This window comes from Aythya ferina, assembly GCF_964211825.1.
Source record: "Aythya ferina genome assembly, chromosome: 3".
Taxonomy (NCBI): Eukaryota; Metazoa; Chordata; class Aves; order Anseriformes; family Anatidae; genus Aythya; species Aythya ferina.
The window spans coordinates 41674480-41695834 of NC_140298.1; the positions used below are offsets into that span (position 1 = coordinate 41674480).

Here is a 21355-nt window from a genome sequence, read left to right on the forward strand (position 1 = left end):
GCAATTGAGCTGCTTTCTACTGACACTGAGGGGTGTCCTAAGAGAAGAGTGGTGTTACTGGTTTAAGGGGCTCCTTGTAGAAAAAGAGGGTAAGCAAGGGAGAAATTCCTCTGCAAAATACAGATCTGCAAGCTGTACTAGAGACTCCATCACCTTCAAAGATGATCTTCTGCCTAACTTCATTTGAAAGCAAGAGCACACAGCTGTTAGGTTTTTAGACACGCCACCAGATTTTAATAGTATGACATGTTTACTTTGGATTCGTTAGTATCCTAAAACCTTATGTCTGGTTTCCCTTTTCTGAAACTGGCAGCCAGGCTTCTGGATGTCTGTTGCGGAATGTCAAAGCCACCTCCCTCAATGCAGTTGCTAAAAGAAAAAGGCCCTCAGAGTTCAGTTTGCATGCTAATATGTGGACATATTTGAACTTTACAGTGCTTGGGGTCTGTGACCAATGGCTTGAGGCTGTGGTCTTGCTTTTACTGTTCCCTTTTTGATAACTTTAACCTTCTCTTTTCTTCCACAGCAAGTTCTAATTTGATATATAACCTCAAAATGCCAGTTAATTATCTTTCATCTTGGATTTTGAACAGCAACTTTAAGCTAGATACAAATTATATAGAGGAATTATTTTAAATTAAAAATCTGGTAATTGTCCCTGTTCATTATATGCTTTTCAGATTTGGACAGACTTCTATCTAAAGGCTAATATATTTTCCAGTTACTTGTAATCTTGTAAAATGCCTGTAAATTAGAGAAAAATTATCAGTCTCTTTTGCTTCTAGGAAAACAGCGTTATTAAGAAGTAAGGCATATTGCTCAAGATTACATAGCAAGTTCGTAACAAGGTCAGGCAGTAATTTCAGAACTTCCTGTTTTATGATTTATTATTAAACATGAAATCCTGAGCCTATGCAAGTCAGAAAAAGTTTTGTCATAGATTTCAGTGAAGCTAGGATTTCATGCTGTCTCTGACACTATATAAATTTATGAAGTTTTACAACTTTTTTTTTTTTTTATATGAGGCACAACTACACTTAGTGAGTAGCTCAGGGCTACTCAGTTTCCCAAATGCTGCTCAAAATTCTGACTCCAGCCCCAGTACTGCAAGCCTCGTGTAATTGACTTTATCCAAATATATTACGCCTCCTAAGGAGCCAAAACTTTTCACTTATGCACTCAGTTTAATACATGTTAAACTGTTCTGAGGAGCAAGCAATCAGTTCTTCAGATCTTTTTAATAGGCTATTTGCCACTTTGTTTTATTTTGATTTAGTTATAGTGAACAATCTAGATTAGAAGAGTGGAGCTAATTACTGCAGTTGATTGAATTTCATGTTACTTTCCGTTGGGACAGAGAATGAAGAAAGGAACAAGACTGCCAGAATAAGCAAGTGTAATACTTTCAAGTAAATTTTTCCTTAAAGAAAGTCATCTAGCAACTTTTTTTGAGTGATAATAGAAATACTAAAATTTTGCATACCTAAACTATTTTAGATTTTAATCACCATGATGGAGGGATTGCAACTTGTCTTATTGCTTTTGGAATTATTGGAAGTTATTTAAAAACAACAACAAAAAAGTGCTTAGCAGTCTGGCATCCCCTTGAAAGTCTGAATGTTGAGCAACATAAATGAATTACTGTTCTTTGCTGTTACCAGCTGTGTTACTAGGCGTTGTGTGGATGTGCACTTTTAGACAAGGGGGCATGAGATAAAAGCATAAATTTGGATTTTTCTCTGAATCTAGGGCATTTTACCTCATTCTTGCCAGCAGACTGAGGGTATTAATGAGTCTATTCCTATGGCTTGGCTGACATACAGCCATACATTAAGCCATGTGTAAATTATGTATAAAATTCCTTTTTCTGGAAATGGAAGAATATAAATTATTCCAATAATTTAAAATAAAAAATTAATAATTCCTTTGTGCAGGGAGATAGGTCATTTAAAAGTCTGCATTTTGCTAATAGTTACAATTCAAGATGGTGATCAATTATTTCACACAAATTAAAAGGCATGTTGAGATTAGAATGGGGAGGGCAAACACCAAGTGGTTAACTCTGGAAAGTGATATTACCTAAGAGACCGCTTAAAACTTAAAACTACTGATTGCCTTTAGGATAGTATTAACCTTCCTGGTTAGAGAAGGAGCTCTATCATAGCACAAATAATTCTAATGTACACATTTCATGGAGATCCATAATATATTTATCATCTAAGTTCCTTAATTATGTTTAACAATAGTGGTGGCTAGAAAAAGGTTGAACACTTCTGGACCTTACACTGATTAGAAATCTCAGATAAGTCCTTGAAGGCAAAATAAATGATTTTTGTTTCATAAAATCAATTATCGGTATACTCTGGAGTTTGCACAGGTTTGTTTGTTTGTTTGTTTCTTTTTTTCTTCCTGTTGTCTAGCTTTGCAGACTGGCTGGAAGTCTGCAGATAAGCCTTCTTCCTCACAACTGCTGGTGAAGCAGTGCAGTGGTAGGGTTAGAGAAGATCTGAAATGTTCTAATTCAAATGGGGCAAGAAAAAAAGGTCTTGAAATCTAAGAGAAGCAATATTCAAGAAGAATTACTTATGATTATGTTGGTAAGGTTAGAGACTCTTAAACTAGTGGTGAGCAACGTGATGATGCTCACCTGATGTGCTGTTAGAAGCATCTCAGGAAAGATAAACAAAGCTGTGTTGTGTAAGGAGAGTTAAGTCATGGCTCTAGACCTTAAACCTTACTTGAATTTGTTGGTTAAAACCAAGTATTTGTCCTATCAGGGGTAGTTTTGTGTTGTGCTGTAATAGGCCTGACACGTGGAAAAAAACTTTAAAAACAAACTTTAGACAGGAAGTTGCGAGTAAAGGGGATATTTTAAAAGGAACATTTGATATTTATGTTTAAAGTATATATCACTGTTGAGCTCCACAATTGATACAGCTTCTGTCCATCTGCAAGAAATTAAGCTGGTGTGATATCTTTGTTTATAATTTGAAGTGAAGAAAATAAATATGTTCTCACTATCCCTTGTAGGAGAAAAAAAATATCTGAAACTTCATGTAAATTTGGCCTTTTAAGCATGTGTTTTGCTGGCAGCCATATGTCAATGTGAAAGAATGTTTTGTGTATTTCTGGTTTGTTTGTTTTTAAAGCAACCCAGTCAGGACCCTGAGGATTCTTCATGTTCTTCAGCACAACGGAAATTGAACAGGCAGTTTTACAGATTTATTATATTCCCTGGTAAATGGATTAAAATCTGGTATGATCGGCTGACCTTGTTGGCGTTGCTGGACCGGTAAGCTTTCTTCATGCAATTCTATGTAGTATTGCAGTGTGGGGCACTGTGTCTGTAGAACAATGCAGACCACTGAAGAAGAAAAAAAAATGAGCATAGTGTTAGTCTCATATTCAGGTTGAGCAGGTAAATGCTTGTTTTTCTTAAGTTTAAGAAAATATTCTCCTTCTGAGTTGTTTTTGGTGGTTCTCACTATTCTTCAGCTTCAAGAGAGGCTTTGATTCATGTGAGCACCAGGCCTACAGAAGAGTCCTTAAATTTGTCTCTCAGCTGTAGGATCCAATGGTTGTGAGCTTTCTATGGAGAAAATCATCGTGTTGTGCAAAAATGTGGAAGTGGAAGGGTTCCAGGTTGTTGTAAGCCAAGTATTCCAATCTGAAATTAAAAAATAATAATAATTGAGTAGTATTCAGAAGAGAATCTTTCAGTGACTGCTTCTCTTCTACTTCAGTTTTATTTGTTTAGAGAAAATTTCTTGTCTTGGCATCTCGCATCCTTCCAGTCCCTCTGTTTTGTATCAACTCTTTTGGCAGCACTTTTTGCTAGAAGACCTCATGTGGTAAACTTTTGGACTACTAAAACCTTCAGACATATTAGCCTGCATGCCTCATAGTCATTACTCTCCTATCTCTGCTTGATTCTTCATTTTGGGTTTGGGTTTTGTTCTACCCTGTATGGTAATATGGGTTGCACAGCAGAAGTCTCAGAAGACAGCTTTTTACATGCTGAAGAAATCTGGCTATACAGTCAGGGAGCTTGGGTCCAGAGCAGATATTTTTTTTTTAATCTGTGGTGTCTTACCACTATTTCAACTGCAAGAAAATTGTATACTGATAAATTCTTTTGTAAGAGCCTGAATATTAACTTTGTTCTTTCAGTCAGCTTCCATGTTCTAATGGAACAGATAAAATGAATAAAATGTAAGGTGACAATTTTGGTCTTTGATCTAATTCTTTGTTGTCAGGAGTATATTTTTTCATTAAATGAATGTCCTATTTCCTTATTTATTTATTTATTTTGATAATGGTATTTTGAATACATTTAAATCACCTCCATTGTGGAATTCTATCTGGGAGGTGAGGTCGGAGGGTGTTGATAGTCTCTTCTGGGCTTCAGTGCATGTCTTATCTACCCATTTTAGCTGTCACTATGGCTTAGGTCTTTGGTACAGGGGTGAAGACTGTTAAACATGGAGATGTAGGTTTGGGAACAAAACCTCAGGTCTTTTAAAGTCTGATAGCTCCAGCACTGCCAGTTTATAGCAGCTGCAAATGGACCTGCCCTGCTGTAATGAGTATATGAATATATATATTTTTTTATTCACATAGGACAGAGGATATAAAGGAGAACGTACTTGCTGTCATCCTCGTAGTTCTCGTTTCACTTCTTGGATTCATGACTCTGAACCAAGGCTTTTGTAAAGACATTTGGGTTCTGTTGTTCTGCCTTGTTATGGCCAGTTGCCAGTATTCTCTCCTCAAGGTAGGAAACAAGTTCATAGCCAATGCTGACTTCTCTTTTAACTTCTTTGAAGGCAAAATCCTGTAAGCAATTTTTTTTCTGTTCTGTTTTCAGAGCGTTCAGCCTGATCCTGCTTCACCAATACACGTAAGTCTCTGCCAGAAGAACAAGTCTTTCTCCTTTGTTATAACATGTATTGTAAAACAGTCAGTTGTTCAGTGAAACAGAGGAATAAGTCTTTTGCTGTTCTAGGTGATTTATGAAAATGAACAAGACACCGCCTTAAGTCATTTGAATTTGTAACTGCAATTAGAAAAGTGATTTTTATTTAATCTAAAATACATGGTTAAAGCAATGTATCTGAACCAGTTTTCTGAAATTCAACATTGTGGCATCAGGCAAGCATTTTCTTCACTTTGCTTTGGAAACAGTGGCTGAACACAGCCATTGTTCTGGATTAGAACCTTGGTCATTGGTCGGTTGGGACTTTTTGAGATAAGGGATTTTATTTATTTATTTTAATTTGGTATTGCAGTTGTAAGTTTCAATAGTATTACTAGCTCATCAAATGGTGTAGATTTTGCGTTTGTTACAATATGGTCACTGCTTCAGTGCCTATGTAGTAGAGAAAGGACCAAATCTGTGGGTAAATGCAGGCTCTAAAGATCTGTTAAGTTTGTCTGCTGAGTATATTCTGAGAAACCGAACTCTGACAGTGACACCACCCTGAATGGAGCCAGTTCCTTACTCAAATCTATCTTCATTATAAGACTGATTGGAACATCAACGTACTGCTGAAAACTGACCCCTACATCTGTCACGGTTTCTCAGTTCTTTTGATTTGCTGGTCTTGGGACACATTCCAGTAACGATGTGGTACCTCACTTGCTTTTACACCCTCTGCCCAGATACTAATGTTTCTTACTTTGTTCTTTGAATGTTTTTGAGGAATCCCTCTCTTCCCTCAGGGCTCCAAAACAGCATGTTGAAAACTGCAGGTCTGTTGGATTATTTCCCTTTGGCAGGGAGCAATTATTTTTGTCAGTTTAGAAGCTTGAACTACAGGCTGAACTTGAAATTGAGGTTATTTACAAGTGTATTCTGCACATCCACAGGAAATTCATGTCTTTGTGAAGAGTAGGGAAGGCTAATACACAGCAACTTATTTACAGATTCACTGCATTCATTATGGTGTAATATTTTAAATTAGTTTAAAGAAATACTCCTATCTTAGTCAACAAAAAACAGCTTTACACTAAAATCAATTTGTCAGTTCAAGTAGCACATGTGAAGGCATACTAATGGGAACCATAATCAAATAGGTTGCACTTACACAGACATTAGTAACATGCACATTTGCTTAAAATGAGTGGGAAACCTGTAATCAAAACTTCGTTATAAATGTACCTAGCCCACATTTTTTATAGCATTAAGGACAAAGTAGCTAATGAAGTTTAATAATAATATTTTTTATGCAGAATCTGGGTTTGCATTTCAGACTTGCACAACACTACAGTTACAAGTATTATTCATCATATTGTATTCTGTTCATCATGTAACACTGCATCAAAGTAACAGACATATTTCCGTCTTTCATAGGCTTCTCTAAAACTTATGGACAGTTTCTTGCATACTCTTTAGTGCACTATAGAAAGCCAATGGAAATAAAATGCATTTTGTTTCCACGCAGGATTTAAAGATGGAAGGCATTATAGAATAAATTAAAATAGAAGACTAGCTATATCTACGTTATATCTTACATCTCATTATATAATACGATAGGTATTTGTAAAGGCTTGCTTGATCTAGTGACTACTATGAAGAATAAGAGAACAAGAAGGCAAGAAAAGATACACCTTGTACTGTTTCATGATACATGTGACTACATTAAAATTAAAGAGAATAACATCTCTTGATGTTAATGTGAGGATACAGATCAGCATGGGGATTACTGAATGATCAGTACCATGTCCATGAATGAAAATGCAGATGAGAATTTTCAGGGTGAAATGAACTATTGGCAGCTACAGATTCGCACGCTGAATTAGTTTATAGTCTTGGATTCATGAGTAGCCTCTAGTGCCTTATGTTACCCTTGTGTACCCAGGAGGTTCGAAATTTCTTCTGGGACTCTCACAAGCAGGCTTTCTTACTGCTTGATGGGACTTTTTCATCTTTAGTTTTATACCCTTTTGAAAGACTTTTTTTTAAAGACCACCCGGTGAATTCAGAAAACAGTGTTTAGGAATGCATAAATCTTTGGCTAAACTCCTTCCAAGTGCCAGTGTATTCACATCATGGTATTGAGGAAAAGGTTGCTGACTAATCCTTGTAAAGTCTGGTACTTTTTTTTTTTTTTTTTTTGAGAAAGGATCTTTTCTCTCTACTGAAACTCAGATTTTGTCATGATGACAGTATTAAGACAATAATCAGTGTTTAAATCAGAGACTGTAGCTGTCACAGCATGATATGGGGCAAGAAATAATTCTAACTCAGCTAATAATTTGAATTTTATGTTGTTATCACAATTGAGTAAAAATGTATATATTTCTCTTTTGATCAACCTTAGTGTTGAAGTTGGAATTTTCTCATGTTGTACAGCACCAGTCCTACAGCTTATACTTGCTACCAGCATTTATCATAGCAGTAGGTTTAGGAGTGTTTCCTGCTGCAAGATGAGAGCATAACTTTCCTGTCACCCTGTGCTTTAGCCTCTTCGGGTCTGGTTGAATGGGAGCTGGGAGCTTTAAGGTTTCTCTTCACACAGGGGTATGTGGTTTTGTGCTGGTGAAAGTCTGGAATAGCCTTTTCACTGGAGTGATGGGGAGCAAAACATGAAGTCCATTTCAAATGTGAGTTTAACCAGTTTATTAACAGCATAATGAAAGGGAGGTACCAATGACTGCAGCATATTGAATTCAGAGATCCAAGAGACCCTAGCTGTGTGCATTTCAAGGTTATAGTCAAGTGGCTTTGATAACTGCAAATTTCTTGTTATTGTTTAGCAGCAGCAGTGGCAAATTGGCCAATAAAGGTTGTGTCTGTAGTAAATTGCTATATAAAAGGATCATGAGAGCTTGTCTGTAAATCCCTCTAAGACACCTGTATAGCTCAGGATCTAGTTCAGGTCTACAAAGGCGTTCGAGCTTTGAAGGATTATGATCAAGCTCTTAATAAGATCTACTGAATCACTTTTATAACTTCATTGTCCTGGTCTTATTACCTGCCAAAGCAGTTATCTAACTCAGTTTGGTAACTACCGTAGTCAGTTTAAAGTGCTGTATGGGATTTAGAAAAACTATTTTTAATTTATTCCTGTATGATTTTTTGTTAGAACCAAGGACACACACTTTTCTTTTCTATAAAGCTTTCCGTCTGTCTTCTTGCATGTTTGCACACAAGCAAAAATTATTTAATGTCTTTCTGAAATTTCCCTCATCAAAATGCTTTGCAGTCAGAAGTGCTATTTTACTTTGCACTTGAAGTATTGATGAAATTGTTCTACCTTTGTTGAAAATTTTCATATTTTTATCAAAACATGAGATGTACCAGCTCTGTTTGTAGGACATGAATGTGTTTCTGAATTAAGAAATGTGACCTTGAAAAACTCAGTGTGTTTTTTTATTTGGCAGAGTTAAGGGAAAGCAAGAGTTTTCACTGATGTTTCTTAGTTGAGAAACTACTGTTTGATAAGTTAGATGTAAAATATAAGAGAAACCCAGATTTACTATTTAAATTCGTCTGAAGGAGGATACAGAGCAGAGCAGTTTCACCAAGATGAAAATCATTTTTGTATGTGAAAATTTGAAGAGCTGTGCAGCCAGTGTCCTTCCAAATGCATCAGTGCTCTTTGGTTTGCTCCTGTTGGTCCAAAAGTACCCAGTAACTCCAGTTCAGGATTCTGTCTTGTCCCCTGGTGCCACCTGAAAAATAAGGAAAGTAGTATTTACTCACATTTTGCAGACTGTTCAGACAACACTTCAAAGCTTTTCCCTCAATCCTAACTAGCATTGTTGTTATTAGCATGTTAAGACTGATCTGTTTAGCCATAAGAGTTAAATACTTGATGTAAACCTAATTGAGTATGTTGGTGTTCTGCTTGGAACTGAAAGATGTTTAGATCTGAACCTCTGGACTTCTAGTCATCACCTCAGTCTTACCCAACTGCTTTCAAATAACTACCATGCAAAAGTAAAATCTGGGTTCCGTAAATCCAGAGATAAGACAGGACTGTAATATCACAACAGAAGTCCTTGCTTTGGAATGTGCATCAGGCTGTAAGTCATTAAGCAGTTTAGATGCAATATTTACTAATTTCTTTTCCTAAAGCACAATTTGTATTTAAGATAAATGAACTGAAGTTTAAAAATATGCTTATAATATTATAACCTGTCTGTTCTTAAAGTCAGTTTTTTTCCCAACTCTCCTATGATTTTTTTCATGGATGCGTGCGGTATTTAAAAAACAAAATCAAGCTACACACGCAGTACTTTAGTAACACTGAAACTCTTATTAAACACCAGCTAGCATTTGTCAGTCTGACGAGATTCATATTCCATGAATGTAAGGTGCAATATAAGCACGCTAGTTCCCAGCAATCTGCCACCTTGTTAACTGATTGATCCCAAAAGAGAGTACAGATCTGTTAATAGTTGTGCTAACATATAAGCTTGGCTGGCAGCCAAACAAATACAGTTGCTGTTTCAAATCAGTGAGTAGACTCGAAAGAAACGACCTTTTATTATACTCACTTAAATTACACTTCACAAATAAGAACACTTTCACAGCAACTTTTTGCAAGGCAAACACAAATCCTTGTCACTCTGCTCCTGGCTTTTCACACTGAAGAAATCTTTTTTGACTTGCAAGCATTTGAAATGTCTTACTTACTCCTTAGCTTGCTACCAGAACTAGTAAGATTTTTTTTTAAGTGTCTTTTATTCTCTCTGGCCCGCAACCCCACAACAATTTTTTGTAGGATTAGTTTGAATCAAGCATACTAGAGATGAGTATGGAAGGTGTAAGGTAAGGATCCTTCCTTGTATTTGGATTAGCATTTCAAAGCGCCGCTTGGAGCGGAAAGGCCAGGAGCTGTTGGTGTCACCCCTTCCAGGAACCACAATGGTGTCAAATAGTTGAGATAAACAAAAAAAAAAAAAAAAAAAAAAAAAAAAGTTGGTGCAATGTGCCTGTTTGTGTTCTTTTGCTTGAAAGGTTCCCCTCAGCAGAAGTCTTGTCTTGCTTTCCTTATGCGGGCAAAATGGCACTGAGGAGACAGGTGGCCAACAGGAATCCCTTAATGCAGCGCTGAAATGCAGCTGTCTGGGGAAAGGAATTTTGCAGATGTTTAGTACCACGTGCATCCACGCACACAAGCATTCTGTATTCTTGCGGGTGGAGGAATAAGTGTTTCCATAGAATGTATTTTTTCCAAAGTAGCAGATGGATAAACAGTGTACCTGCTTTAGGGCAGGAGTGGGAAGGTGTTAGCCTCCACTGTCATAAAACCATGGCTTCATGATGTGCATGTGCTGCAATTTAGTGTGGGACAGTAACCAGTGGCAGTTGACCTCTGCTCTAACTCTGTTATGCACTGTTATGGGACACCTGTTGAAAAGTAGCAACTTCCATAACTTTTTCAACCTGGCATCTTGCACCGTGCCCAGTTTCTCTAAAGGGGAGTGTGATGCCTTTGAAACCGTTGTGATGCATCTGTTTAATCAAGAGAGAAGAGGTTCTACCTGCTGAGTCACCTCCAACACTGCCCTGACTTACAAAACTACAGTACTGGCTTTACCCATGCCAGCAGGGGGACAAGCAAAGGACATCAATGGAAGGAAAAGTAGTCATGAAAAAAGATCGTCCTGAGAGCAGACTGACAGTTTGTTCAAGGGTTTGAGATGTCTTTTTAACACATTGCCCTTTCAGGGTGAGTCTGGGAAGAAGGCCAACTCAGTTGTTACTTTAAAATGTGTTTCTAAATGCCTGTAATGGTGAATGTTCCTTTTAAATGTATTTTTGGCCTTGCTGGAGACAAAAGGTTCTCTTTGAAAAGATGCCGTTAGCTTCTTCGTCTGGTCTCATGGTGGCATCTGCTGTCAGTGTTGTGAATGGTCGTACCAGGGACCATCACTGCACATGTTCCGTGCCTTCACCATGGGGTTTAGTGAAGTGCCATGGCATTAGGTAGGCTCAAAAACTAAGGCAATTTAAAACCAAGGACCAACAGCATACATATGAACAATTAGAGCAGGATCCTGACAGAAGTGGACACAAGTTCATTTTGAGCTGTAGGCATGCCTGTACAGCTGGCTGTGGGGACAAAGCTGATTCCAAGGGACAGTTAGTGCAAAGGCAGAGGCAAGGGAACAACATGGATTAAAGAAAGTTTCATAGGAGAACAGCATGCCCACAGCTGCCAAAATCAAGTGCCACACCTCATAATACAACTAGCAGGTGCTCTATGACTTTCTTTTTTTGCTTCCCAGAATACTCTTGTATTTCAAATAGTAATAAGTATTAGCCAAGTTGACTGAAGCAGACAGTCATTAAAATAGAAGTAATATAGAGAAAAAATCTTTCTGTTGAAAAGAAAGGTTCAGACAGATGGAGATTTTTTTTTCTATAGAAAATAACTTCTTTTGTAATTAGCGTGTTTTGAAAGGTCCAGAAGGTTAGATATTCGAAAGAATAAATGATTGCTAGAGTTAGTCTTAACTGCTTTTTGTGCCTTTTGAAAGTCTCCTCTGGAGAAGATAAAATGCCTTGTTACATTTTTCTTATTAATTAGTATGTATAAGATATTAAAATATTTTGTCTGACTCCTGAACTCTCTCCAGTTTAATGTAGAGCACACAGTAGGAGAGTGAATACGAAATTCAAATGCTCTTTTCTTTTTTTTTTTCCATGCCAGGGGCACAATAAAATCATAACCTACAGCAGACCTGTATATTTTTGTATATTGTGTGGCCTTATTTTGCTGCTAGATGCTGGATCTAAAGACACAAATCCTTCAGTTTACACAATGTATGGCTTGAAGCTCTTTTCGCCTAGATTTCTCCAGTCAGCCAGAGACCATGTAATAGGTGAGTCAATATTTTTCCTAAGACTGTAAAAATGAATTAAGTGTTAGCTGGGGAAGTCTGTGTTTTCCCATGTTGGCAATCAAATGCATGTTATGGAGGCACAACTCTGAGTCAAATTGATAGAAACATTTGGAATGACTTAAGACACGTGGGGAGGGGGGCAGTTGGCAACCTTCCCTCATGTAAAAAGAGTTCTTAATGAAATGAGGCTCATAGAAAATTCTCTATAGAAAACTAACAGTCACTGATGTTATTAGCAAAAGACATCATCTGTGAAATGCAGTTAATCTTTGTAAGGGCTTGTCTATGTGGAGCAGTTACTGTAGAATAAGTCGAGCTTTAAATTTAATGCCTGGAAGCTAATCTCTGCCAAGTCCTCAGATGAACATTCATCTGCTCATGAAGAACACGCTTTTTCTTGGTTTAGTTTAATCTTGCTGTCCACATGATGTGTTGGTGTGGAACCGCCAATCTGCAGTAGCCTTTCCAACCTGTTTCCTTCTAGAATCGTATCCTGAAGTGGCTAAGGGCATCCAGGTATTGCCCCAAAATAGTACTTATGGTCCTTAGCACTAATTTGGGGTAGCTAGAGCTGGAAATACCCTGTTCTGTCAGGACACTTCTTCCAGTTGTGCGTTTTCAGTCTATAACTGTGCTGCTGCTGTAGTTGTGTTACAGGTATGAATGCTGAACTGGACTTGGGTCAAACTGTGTAACGCTGTTAGGTATGAAGTAGAGAAGTTATTAGTCTTGGGATTTAGAACCAGAAAAATGTCCTGTGTTAGAAGAAAAAAACTGTGCTAGAGAGTGTATGACCTTTGAGATCATTGTTCACCTGTGACTATCGGACTTGCATTTTGCTATACTTAAGTCAGGCTGTTATTGCCTGAAAGGTTGCTATTTTTAGGAAAAGTCTTCTGGTCCTTCATGTGGGTTCATTGACTCCCAATCCTTCTCACCAGAAACAGGGGAATAATGAAGACCTGCATCTCACTTATTTTCATTAGCTTCTTTCATTACTTTCCTTTGGTCTCATTAAAGTTTCTTCTTACATCTTATTTTCTCTGCCTATCAAAGGTGAACAGTAAAAATGCTGATAAATAATTCAACAAGAATCTTAAATGACTCCTGGGATAGAGATAAATGAAAAACTATAGCAACCAGTATGGAGAGAAAAAAAAAAAAAAGCGTGGTTATAAATGTGCTAATTTTGACTGGCCTCAAAAGAGATCCTGGAGCAGATTCTTGAAACATCCTGGAGGGGGAGCGGAGAGAGGAAATATAGGCGCATCTCACCAGCTGGCATCTGTTTAACAGGAGAGGGAGAAGAAACCATTTCCCTTTGCTTGTTCCCCCATTATTATTTTGCCAGCTCTGGGAGCTGGCACATCTGCAGGTATATTTGTTCAAGTGATGTTTGAGGCCACACTCTGGCTCTTCCTTGCTTTGTCTCTCTGGGAGTCACAACTTCTGGCTCCTGTGAATCCTTGCAGGTGTTCACAATGCAGCTCTGCCTAAGCTATGGTAGTCTGTCATCTTCCAGCCTCTTGCTGCACTTTGAGTAGATTCCCTTAGTCACTTAAGGTACAGGAGCATTTGTTGTAGGTAATAAAATCAGGAGGGAAGTTGGCCCCACGACATACCAATGATGGGTTGCTGTTCTCTTGCTTTTTTACCCATCTGCTGGTTATTTTTAACAATAACTATCTATATAGATATATGTACATGTATATAGCCATATAACTAATAATAAATAAGTAGTATGCTTGTCATTTTACATTTACTTTAAAGCTTGTATTTTACTCATAATTTATTGTGGTACTCAGAACTGATGTATTGGGAAATCAATGGATTTTTGACTCTACACCACAGAGCACTAAGCAAAGGAAAAATTTTCTATTTCAGGTGTTTACTATGGTAAGAAGTTAGTGATAAAAACTGTAGAAAGGACTCACCAAGGAACTGGTGTGATGCTGTATAGCATGCTATGATCAAAGTCTTGAAATGAGGGTAAGAAGAAAATCAGTGGAAATGTATTAGATGTGTAACCTAATTACTTAAGAAATGTCTCTTAACAGGTCCAGTTGTTTGGAAGCAATCTATTTAGGATCAGATTCTGTTTTATTTTATAAATTGATGATGGTTCTGCTATTTATTTATATTAGTTGAGGGATCATGCCTTTAATTCACTCTAACTATGGCTTTCAACTTGAATTTCTTAGTTCAGTTGATGTTTGTGGTAGATTAACATATGTAGTGCAAGTAAAGGTGCAGACAGAGGTGCATTGGTCAGTAAGTGCTGCAGTGGCAAAAATCATCATGCACTACATGCACGGTAGTTTTTATGATGAGACCACGTGAGCATTAGAGAGAGGAGTGAAATTATTTGATGGAAATCTTGGAAAAGTATCAGGTACTGGCAGAATTTGGAGGTAGGAAGTCCTCAACTTGCTACTTCCAGTAATGACAGAGCTTTTGTCAGGGGGAGAAAGCTTGTGTGAATATTCTTTTCAGCTACACTCAGAAGGGGAGAACAGAAGGACTAATTCTCACCAAATAACACATTTATTTTCCTTTGACAATATGTATTATCACATAGCAAGTGGACTAGTACCCAGATGCATCTTTTTAATGAAATCACCCTTTTGGAAAAAAAAAAATAATAAAATAAAATATTTGCAGTGACATTGCCACTTATTTATCGTTCCTCCTTTCTCAAAAGACCCAAAGGTTCTCTAAGTCAAAATTTGTGTTTTCCTATGGCTATTATCTGGTTGATCCTCCTTTAGAAGAAACTTCCAAACTGCAGTGTTAAATGCCAGCAGCTCATAATAGCATCTCTTAGTGGTCAAACTCTTGAAGGTGTTCTGTGTGGAAATGTGTGCTGTTTAAACATTCTCTCTGGAATTCATAATGCAATTCCAACTGATTAATCAGCTCCTTTTATTGTCACTTTCCCACAAGAGAAAGTACTGTTCCTAAATTCAATCCTCTTGTAAGTGACAACTGTTTATTTTGCTCTCTGGTGTGCTCCTTCATGCTGGAGGAGATAAACAAACCTACCTTAGCTACAGAAGTAATTAGGATTATTCAAGTTATTATCAGAGAGAGAGTGAGGTGAGGACATAGCTGTAGTCAAACAACTTTTCTCTTCTTGTTTAGTCACCACTATTTATTTTGGTGCATTGACAGTACTGTGTCTCAGGTCTTGTCCTTCCTCTTCCTACTGTCATGCAGGTTTTTTTGAGGTTGCTACAGCAAGGGCATTCATTTGAACTGTAAGTTACAGAATTCTAGAATATCCCAAGTTGGAAAAGACCCCCAAGAATCATTGAGTTCAACTCCTGGCTCCATACAGGACCACCCAAAAATCAGACCATGTGTCTGAGACCATTTTTCAAATGCTTCTTGAACTCCATCAGGCTCTGTTCCATGACTGCTGCCTTGGGGAGCCTGTTCCAGTGCCTGATCACCCTCTGGGTAAAGAGACTTTCCCTAGCATCCAGCCTGAACCTTCCCTGAAACTGCTTCATGCTCAAGTCCTGTCACTGTCCCCAGAGAGCAGAGCTCAGCGCCTGCCCCTCCGCTCCCCTCGTGAGGGAGCTGCAGGCCGCCATGAGGCTTCCCCTCAGCCTGCTCTGCTTGGGGCTGGACAAACTAAGGGATGTCAACTGCTCCTCATCTGTCTTGCCCTCTAGACTCTTCACCATCTTTGTTGTCATTTTAGTCAGTAGTCTGAGATGAGTTCTGTCAGTTTTGCCATTCCTTTGCCTGAGGAGCTAGTTTTCAACAGTGAGTTTTGGGGATCTTTAGTTGATCACATGGAGAGGCCGTGTGGCCTGCTGGGCAGTTTGCTGTCATGCCATTGCCCCTCTTCAGGAGTCTTTGGTTGGCTTGGTGTGGATTGGTGGAATACCTAAAAGAACAAAGTGGTACAGGAAGATTGATAGTGGCATTTGCATGTAAAAAGAAAGAAAAGAAATCCCAATTTTATATATGGGAGGAGTATAACTCCTTCCATGGCAAGAATTCATGAGAAAGGGTGCATTGCGAGTGCAAGTATACGTAAGTGAGCTGTGTCTGTGTTTAACACTTTAAGTATGTCATTTCTTCTCCTGTGTTTGACTTCCTCAGCAAGATTTACAATATTAGATACTAGTAGTGTATAATAGGATGAAGATAAAAGCTGTCAGATTAAACTCAGTGTATTGTTTTATTTTAGCATGATGTGCATTAGTAAGAGGAGCTGGAAGTAAAATGTGAAATTAGCATTCAACAAAGAACACAAATCCTATTGTTACCTTCTTAAAATTTGACTGAAGTGGGAGTGGGATTAAGTAATACTAGTGATTTGTTTAATTTGCTCTTTAAAAGAATGAATAAGAGGAAACTGCAGCCTTCGTAGCCTGTAAACTAACAAATGCATACTTGTTTATGAGGAACAATGGCTGACACACGTCTCTGTCCTTCAAGTTGGAGAATGTTCTGGTACTAGTACGACAAAGCACCAAGGATATGATTAATCATGTGCATATATCCTTGAAAGCTGATGCTGCTAGAGACTTAGGTCAATTGTGTGTTTAAACGCTTTGCTGGACAGCTATGCTTAGCAATTTCTAGAGGGGAGCTAAGAGAAATGGATAAGATGGAGGAGTGGCTGGAAATAAACAGAACATAAGACTAGAAGCACAGATATCCAAATTATGGCTCCTGCTTTTCATTGACTGTAAGGCAGCCATTTCAATTAGCATTTCTGTATAGGATGAAGCTGTGAGAAGATGGCATAGTGGGTTTAAGTCCTAAGTTTCTTTGCTGTCTTTAATATTCTTTCACCACTGCAAAGTTAAGGTCTACACTTTTGGAAGGTAGAGAAATATTCTGGGGAAGTATGATTGTAGGTTTGTCCCATTTTTACATACTTCCATAGGTCTTCTCTGTTGATTTCTGCCAGAAGAAGGAAGATACAGTGATAGTCAAGATACTGAGGGTCTCAGCTATTAAAATATTTTTGTTTGCTTATATTGAAACTTTATACATGTAGGTGTGCTTAAACCTTTGCAGATTCAAGGAAGAAGTTCTAAAGTCTGCAAATTAAGATTTCTTTCTGTATTTTAAATTGACTAAATATAACTTTCCAAGTATTTGAGAAGCAGTAAGGAGGTTACATAACGCTATTTTTCTGCCAATGTTTTTATCCAAAATATATTTAACCTCTGAGCCTTATTTCCTTGCATGTAAAATTGAATAATTTATTTAGTATAAATAAGTAAAATATAATAATCATGACTAAGGTTAAAGTATGCTCACTTGAGTAATGCTCAGAATTTATTGTAATGTTTTATTCCAGTATTATGCCTGTTCTCTGTTTGCTGTGATGTATGACTGTGTTCTAACATCCACCTTCTCTTTTCTTTAGTGTTTTTATATTGCTTTCCTGCAATTTCCCTTCTTGGTCTTTTCCCTCAAATCAACACCTTCTGTATATATCTTTTGGAGCAAATAGACATGTTGCTTTTTGGTGGTTCTGGTAAGTAGCCTGTTGAGCCTGAGCTATCACTTTCTGAGTGCATCTCCGTAAAGGATATTATTGCATGTTTTAGAGCACAGTGTATGTTAGAGTTCAAAGAGCTAATGGTATTAACTTAACAGTGTGGTGAATACTAATACTTAGATTATTTTTTCTTTTAAATGGTTGTATTCAAATTGTGCTATAGGCTGTAGAATATGGCTAACACCAAAGAGCTCTTCCCTGCCATGCCCAATATGAATCACTATTTTAAAAACAAACAAAACCCCCACAACTTTTTGAATAGAAAAAAAAAACACACTCTCAAAACTCCATTTATAAATAGAAATTACTTTTTTTCACATTGTTCGATGGTGTAAGGCATGTTGACATGACACTGGTTATGATTTATTATGATATTTCAGTCAGAGATTAAACAAGACCCATGTGAATGAGAGACAGCACATAATTTTTCGGTGGTGGTGTTTTGGTTTTCATTATTGTTTAAATAACAGAGAAAAATGGCGTACATAAGATCTACACTGTCATCTAAGTTTGTATCAGAAACAAACTATATCCTTCTTCCCACTAACCATATTTTGCATCATGAAATGATGTGTGAGTATGCAGCCTGGATTTGGTTTGGATGAAACTTAAAGGGCTCACTAGAAGGTTCACTATTAGGGTTCACCTAATGCACTCCAAACACTTACGAGTGTAGGGTCTGTGGGACCAAATGAGAGATACTCTGCAGTAAAGCATCTCAAAGCACATGTATCACGGATAGGGCATCCTCAGCTCTTTTCATTCTACATACCCACAGTTACTGCATTGTTACTGCTACTGTAGGCAGAGCCTTTGGCAAGTGGTTAAAGATTGTACTGATGATATAGGCGTGCTTTGGTTCTTATCTCATAGATACCAGAGCAGACTTGGAGGAAATAACTTGATAAAGTCCCCATCCCATGATTAATGTACGCTGAAACCTAACTAGAGGACTGTTTTGCAGCCCATGTGTCTCCATTGTGGAGAGTGCTGAACTCCTAAGTCTGTCTGAGACTGTTTCCTACCCTGGTTTTGGAAGCTTTTGCAGGAAGGTAGAGATGAGATGGCATCCTTCTCTCTTCCTTTAAGTTCATTCACATATCTTGAATACAGTGCAAATCATGGTTTACTAAGCAAGTTAGGATGCTTTTGGATGATACCAGAGCCTGAATCTCAGGAGCAGAGGGAAGGAAGAAAATTCGACATAGAGCTTGACTAGAAAGTTGCCTGATTTGCCTATAACTTCATTCCTCCTCTGTAGCAACATGAAGAAGCATACAGATATTTTGGCAAAGCAGCATCCAGCACAGAAAGCAATAGCGGGAGACCTCAGATATATGGAAGAGACAGGGAATACAGTGACATCAAGCTTTCAGTCTTAGTTGTAAAGCTTTGTGAGCTGATTTGGGGCACTGTTTGGGACACTATGGTGTTCTCTCAACAAACAGCTTTGTAATATCTTTTATTAATTTGTACATCTATTGTGATGCAAGAACTGGTTGTTGTTGTTTTTTAATGCACTTCCTCATATATGAGGAAATTAGTTATCTTGTGGTGTCTTTATTTCAGCTGCTGCTGGGCTTGTGTCTGCACTCTACAGCATTTCCCGAAGCTTTGTGGTTCTGATTGTCCTATATGCTTTCTGCTTTAGTGCAGTAAAGGTAAGTTGAAACACTAAAAAAAAATTCGAAGTTTCAAGCTGAAAGTTTTTGTAGTCTAGGAAGACCGAAACTGTTTAGTGCTACGTGGTCATCATTATTTATCAAGATAAGCTTTACAATCCATGTTTTATTTTCTGCCTGTTAGCTACACTGAAATACCTTGAAACTGCAGTGGAAATACTAATGTAAATGTTTCACTGATACTTGTGATTGTTTGCCTCCTTACTTATATCGCATTTATGTCTGAAAAGGGCCATTGAATTTCCAGTTTTGAAGACTACGTCTTCTGCTTAAAAACAGTTGCTGTTAGTTCCTTTGAGACAGGCTGAATTTGGCCTGTTTTCTGCACACCAGTGGCTGCTGACACATCTGTACACTGGCAAGGTTCATGCATGGATTTATTGAGAAGCCTGTTAAGGAGTGGGCTTTACCATCATTATTGGTATCAGCCAGCATGGCCCTTATGTGTTCCACCTGCCATGTGATGAGCCAGCAGCCACATAACCATACAGCCCTGTTGCTGGTAGTCAGATAGGTGCTAGATCAGCTCTATATCTCTTCATGCTCCAGCATTGCACATGCTTTTTGGTATGGAGAATTCACTGTGGGACATCATTGCAGGCAAGTCTTGGCATACAAAGTTCACAGTCAGAAAAGAAGTGTAAAGTGTATAACTTATACATGCCCTTCCTTTGGCTGTATTGAAAAGAAAGTAGAGAAAAATAAGAATTTTCATGTCCTGCTTGGGCAGAGCAGCAGACTGTCTAGCCCAGTACTTCCTGCTTCAATAGCAAAGGCAAATGCAATTTAGGAATTTAATGACTACTATTTTGCCACTCATTCCCCAAATATTCCACCAGTATCCACAACTGTTGGTTTAAGGCTGTTAGTAAGAGCATCTTTGCCTATTTCATTCATTCAGTGTTGTCCATGAATTTGCCTAAACCCTTTCTGAATGTGCTGCTGCTACCTGCCTCCACAGCTTTCTGTGGCAACATGTTTCAGATTTCACTGTGCTCTGTGTGAAGAAATACTAATTTCACCAAGTCTTCTCTATTCCTAGTACTGCAGGATTTGTGGAAAAGCAGTTCTGCGTTCACCGTATCCACTGTCTTGTTAGTTTTGTAGCCCTTAGTCATATCTGCCTCAGCTATATCCTCTCTAAACCGGAGTGCCAGCCTTTCTAGTGTCTTCTTGTAAAGCAGCTCCTCCTTGGCTAAGTTAGTTGTTCTGCTGTGTGCCTTCCATTATTCCATTATGATCCATAATGGATTATGATTTCATTATGAAATGTGGAGAGTAAACTCTGTATGGTACTCGGGATGTGAGTGTACCATAGCTCTATATGGTCACAAAATTACTTGCTTTCAGTACCCTTTCTAATGATGCTCGATGTGTTTTTTTGTTTTGTTTTGTTTTTGGCAGATGCTGCCCTTTGAGCCATATTTAATCTACAGCATTTCTTTTTTTTTGCGTGTTAATGTATATCACCTGCAATTTTAGTTGTTGTCTTAAATGAAAGATAATGTTGAAGCTAATGTCTTCAAGTCTTCTGTAAAATTCTCAGTGACCACAGTGAGACCACAATTTCTTCCTGGTTTTGTGATAAAATTTATTCTTTAAGGAATAATCTTTTCACGGTGTTTCATTACAAGGTAGATGTTGTCAGTGCCCATGCAGGGATGCACCAGGATGTGCAGTGATTTACGAGCTATTCTCAACATCTTGCAGGCATACGTCAGAGGATGCTTTGTGGTGTTACACATCTGCAGCGCACGCAGAGAGCCTGATATGAGGTTCTGCAACAGCCAAAGACATATCATGTCACCACTCAGGCTGGTGGTTTACACAGATGAGAGGTGCTATCAGATGTTTGTTTAAGGGATTTCTTTAAGGAACACAAACATTTCTGCAAAACAGCTTTTAACAAATTTTCCACTTAAAATTTTAAATAGGGGGGCTTAAATCAAAACTGGTCAATTATACTGCATTAATTATCTGTCACAAGTGAGTATAGTTAGCTGTGCTTGAGTTTTCAACCACTCACAATAGTAAGGTAAAACGTGTTAAGCCACTGTTTTATCTTGCCCCTCTATGGTTTGAGTCCATACGCAATCAGAGAATCACAGAATGATTCGGGTTGAAAGGGACCTTAAAGATCATCTAGTTCCAACCCCTCCCCTGCCATGGGCAGAGACACCTCCCACTAGATCAGGTTGCTCAAAGCCCCATCCAACCTGGCCTTGGAGAATAATTTACAGTAAGTCACCTGCTGAACAGTGCTCCATTGAGACACTCTGAGTAT

At 38.0% G+C, this 21355-nt stretch overlaps 1 protein-coding gene across 2 annotated transcripts in view; it reads left to right on the forward strand.

Annotated features, from left to right (window-relative positions):
• PCNX2 (pecanex 2) overlaps nt 1-21355 on the forward strand; it is a 158448-nt gene that overhangs the window by 37085 nt on the left and 100008 nt on the right. For both annotated transcript variants that reach the window (XM_084515825.1, XM_084515826.1), the window contains exons 10-15: nt 3150-3292; nt 4621-4774; nt 4868-4900; nt 11667-11838; nt 17255-17365; nt 18959-19050. In XM_084515825.1, the coding sequence (XP_084371951.1) occupies nt 3150-3292; nt 4621-4774; nt 4868-4900; nt 11667-11838; nt 17255-17365; nt 18959-19050 (705 nt within the window). The remainder of the gene's footprint in view (nt 1-3149; nt 3293-4620; nt 4775-4867; nt 4901-11666; nt 11839-17254; nt 17366-18958; nt 19051-21355) is intronic.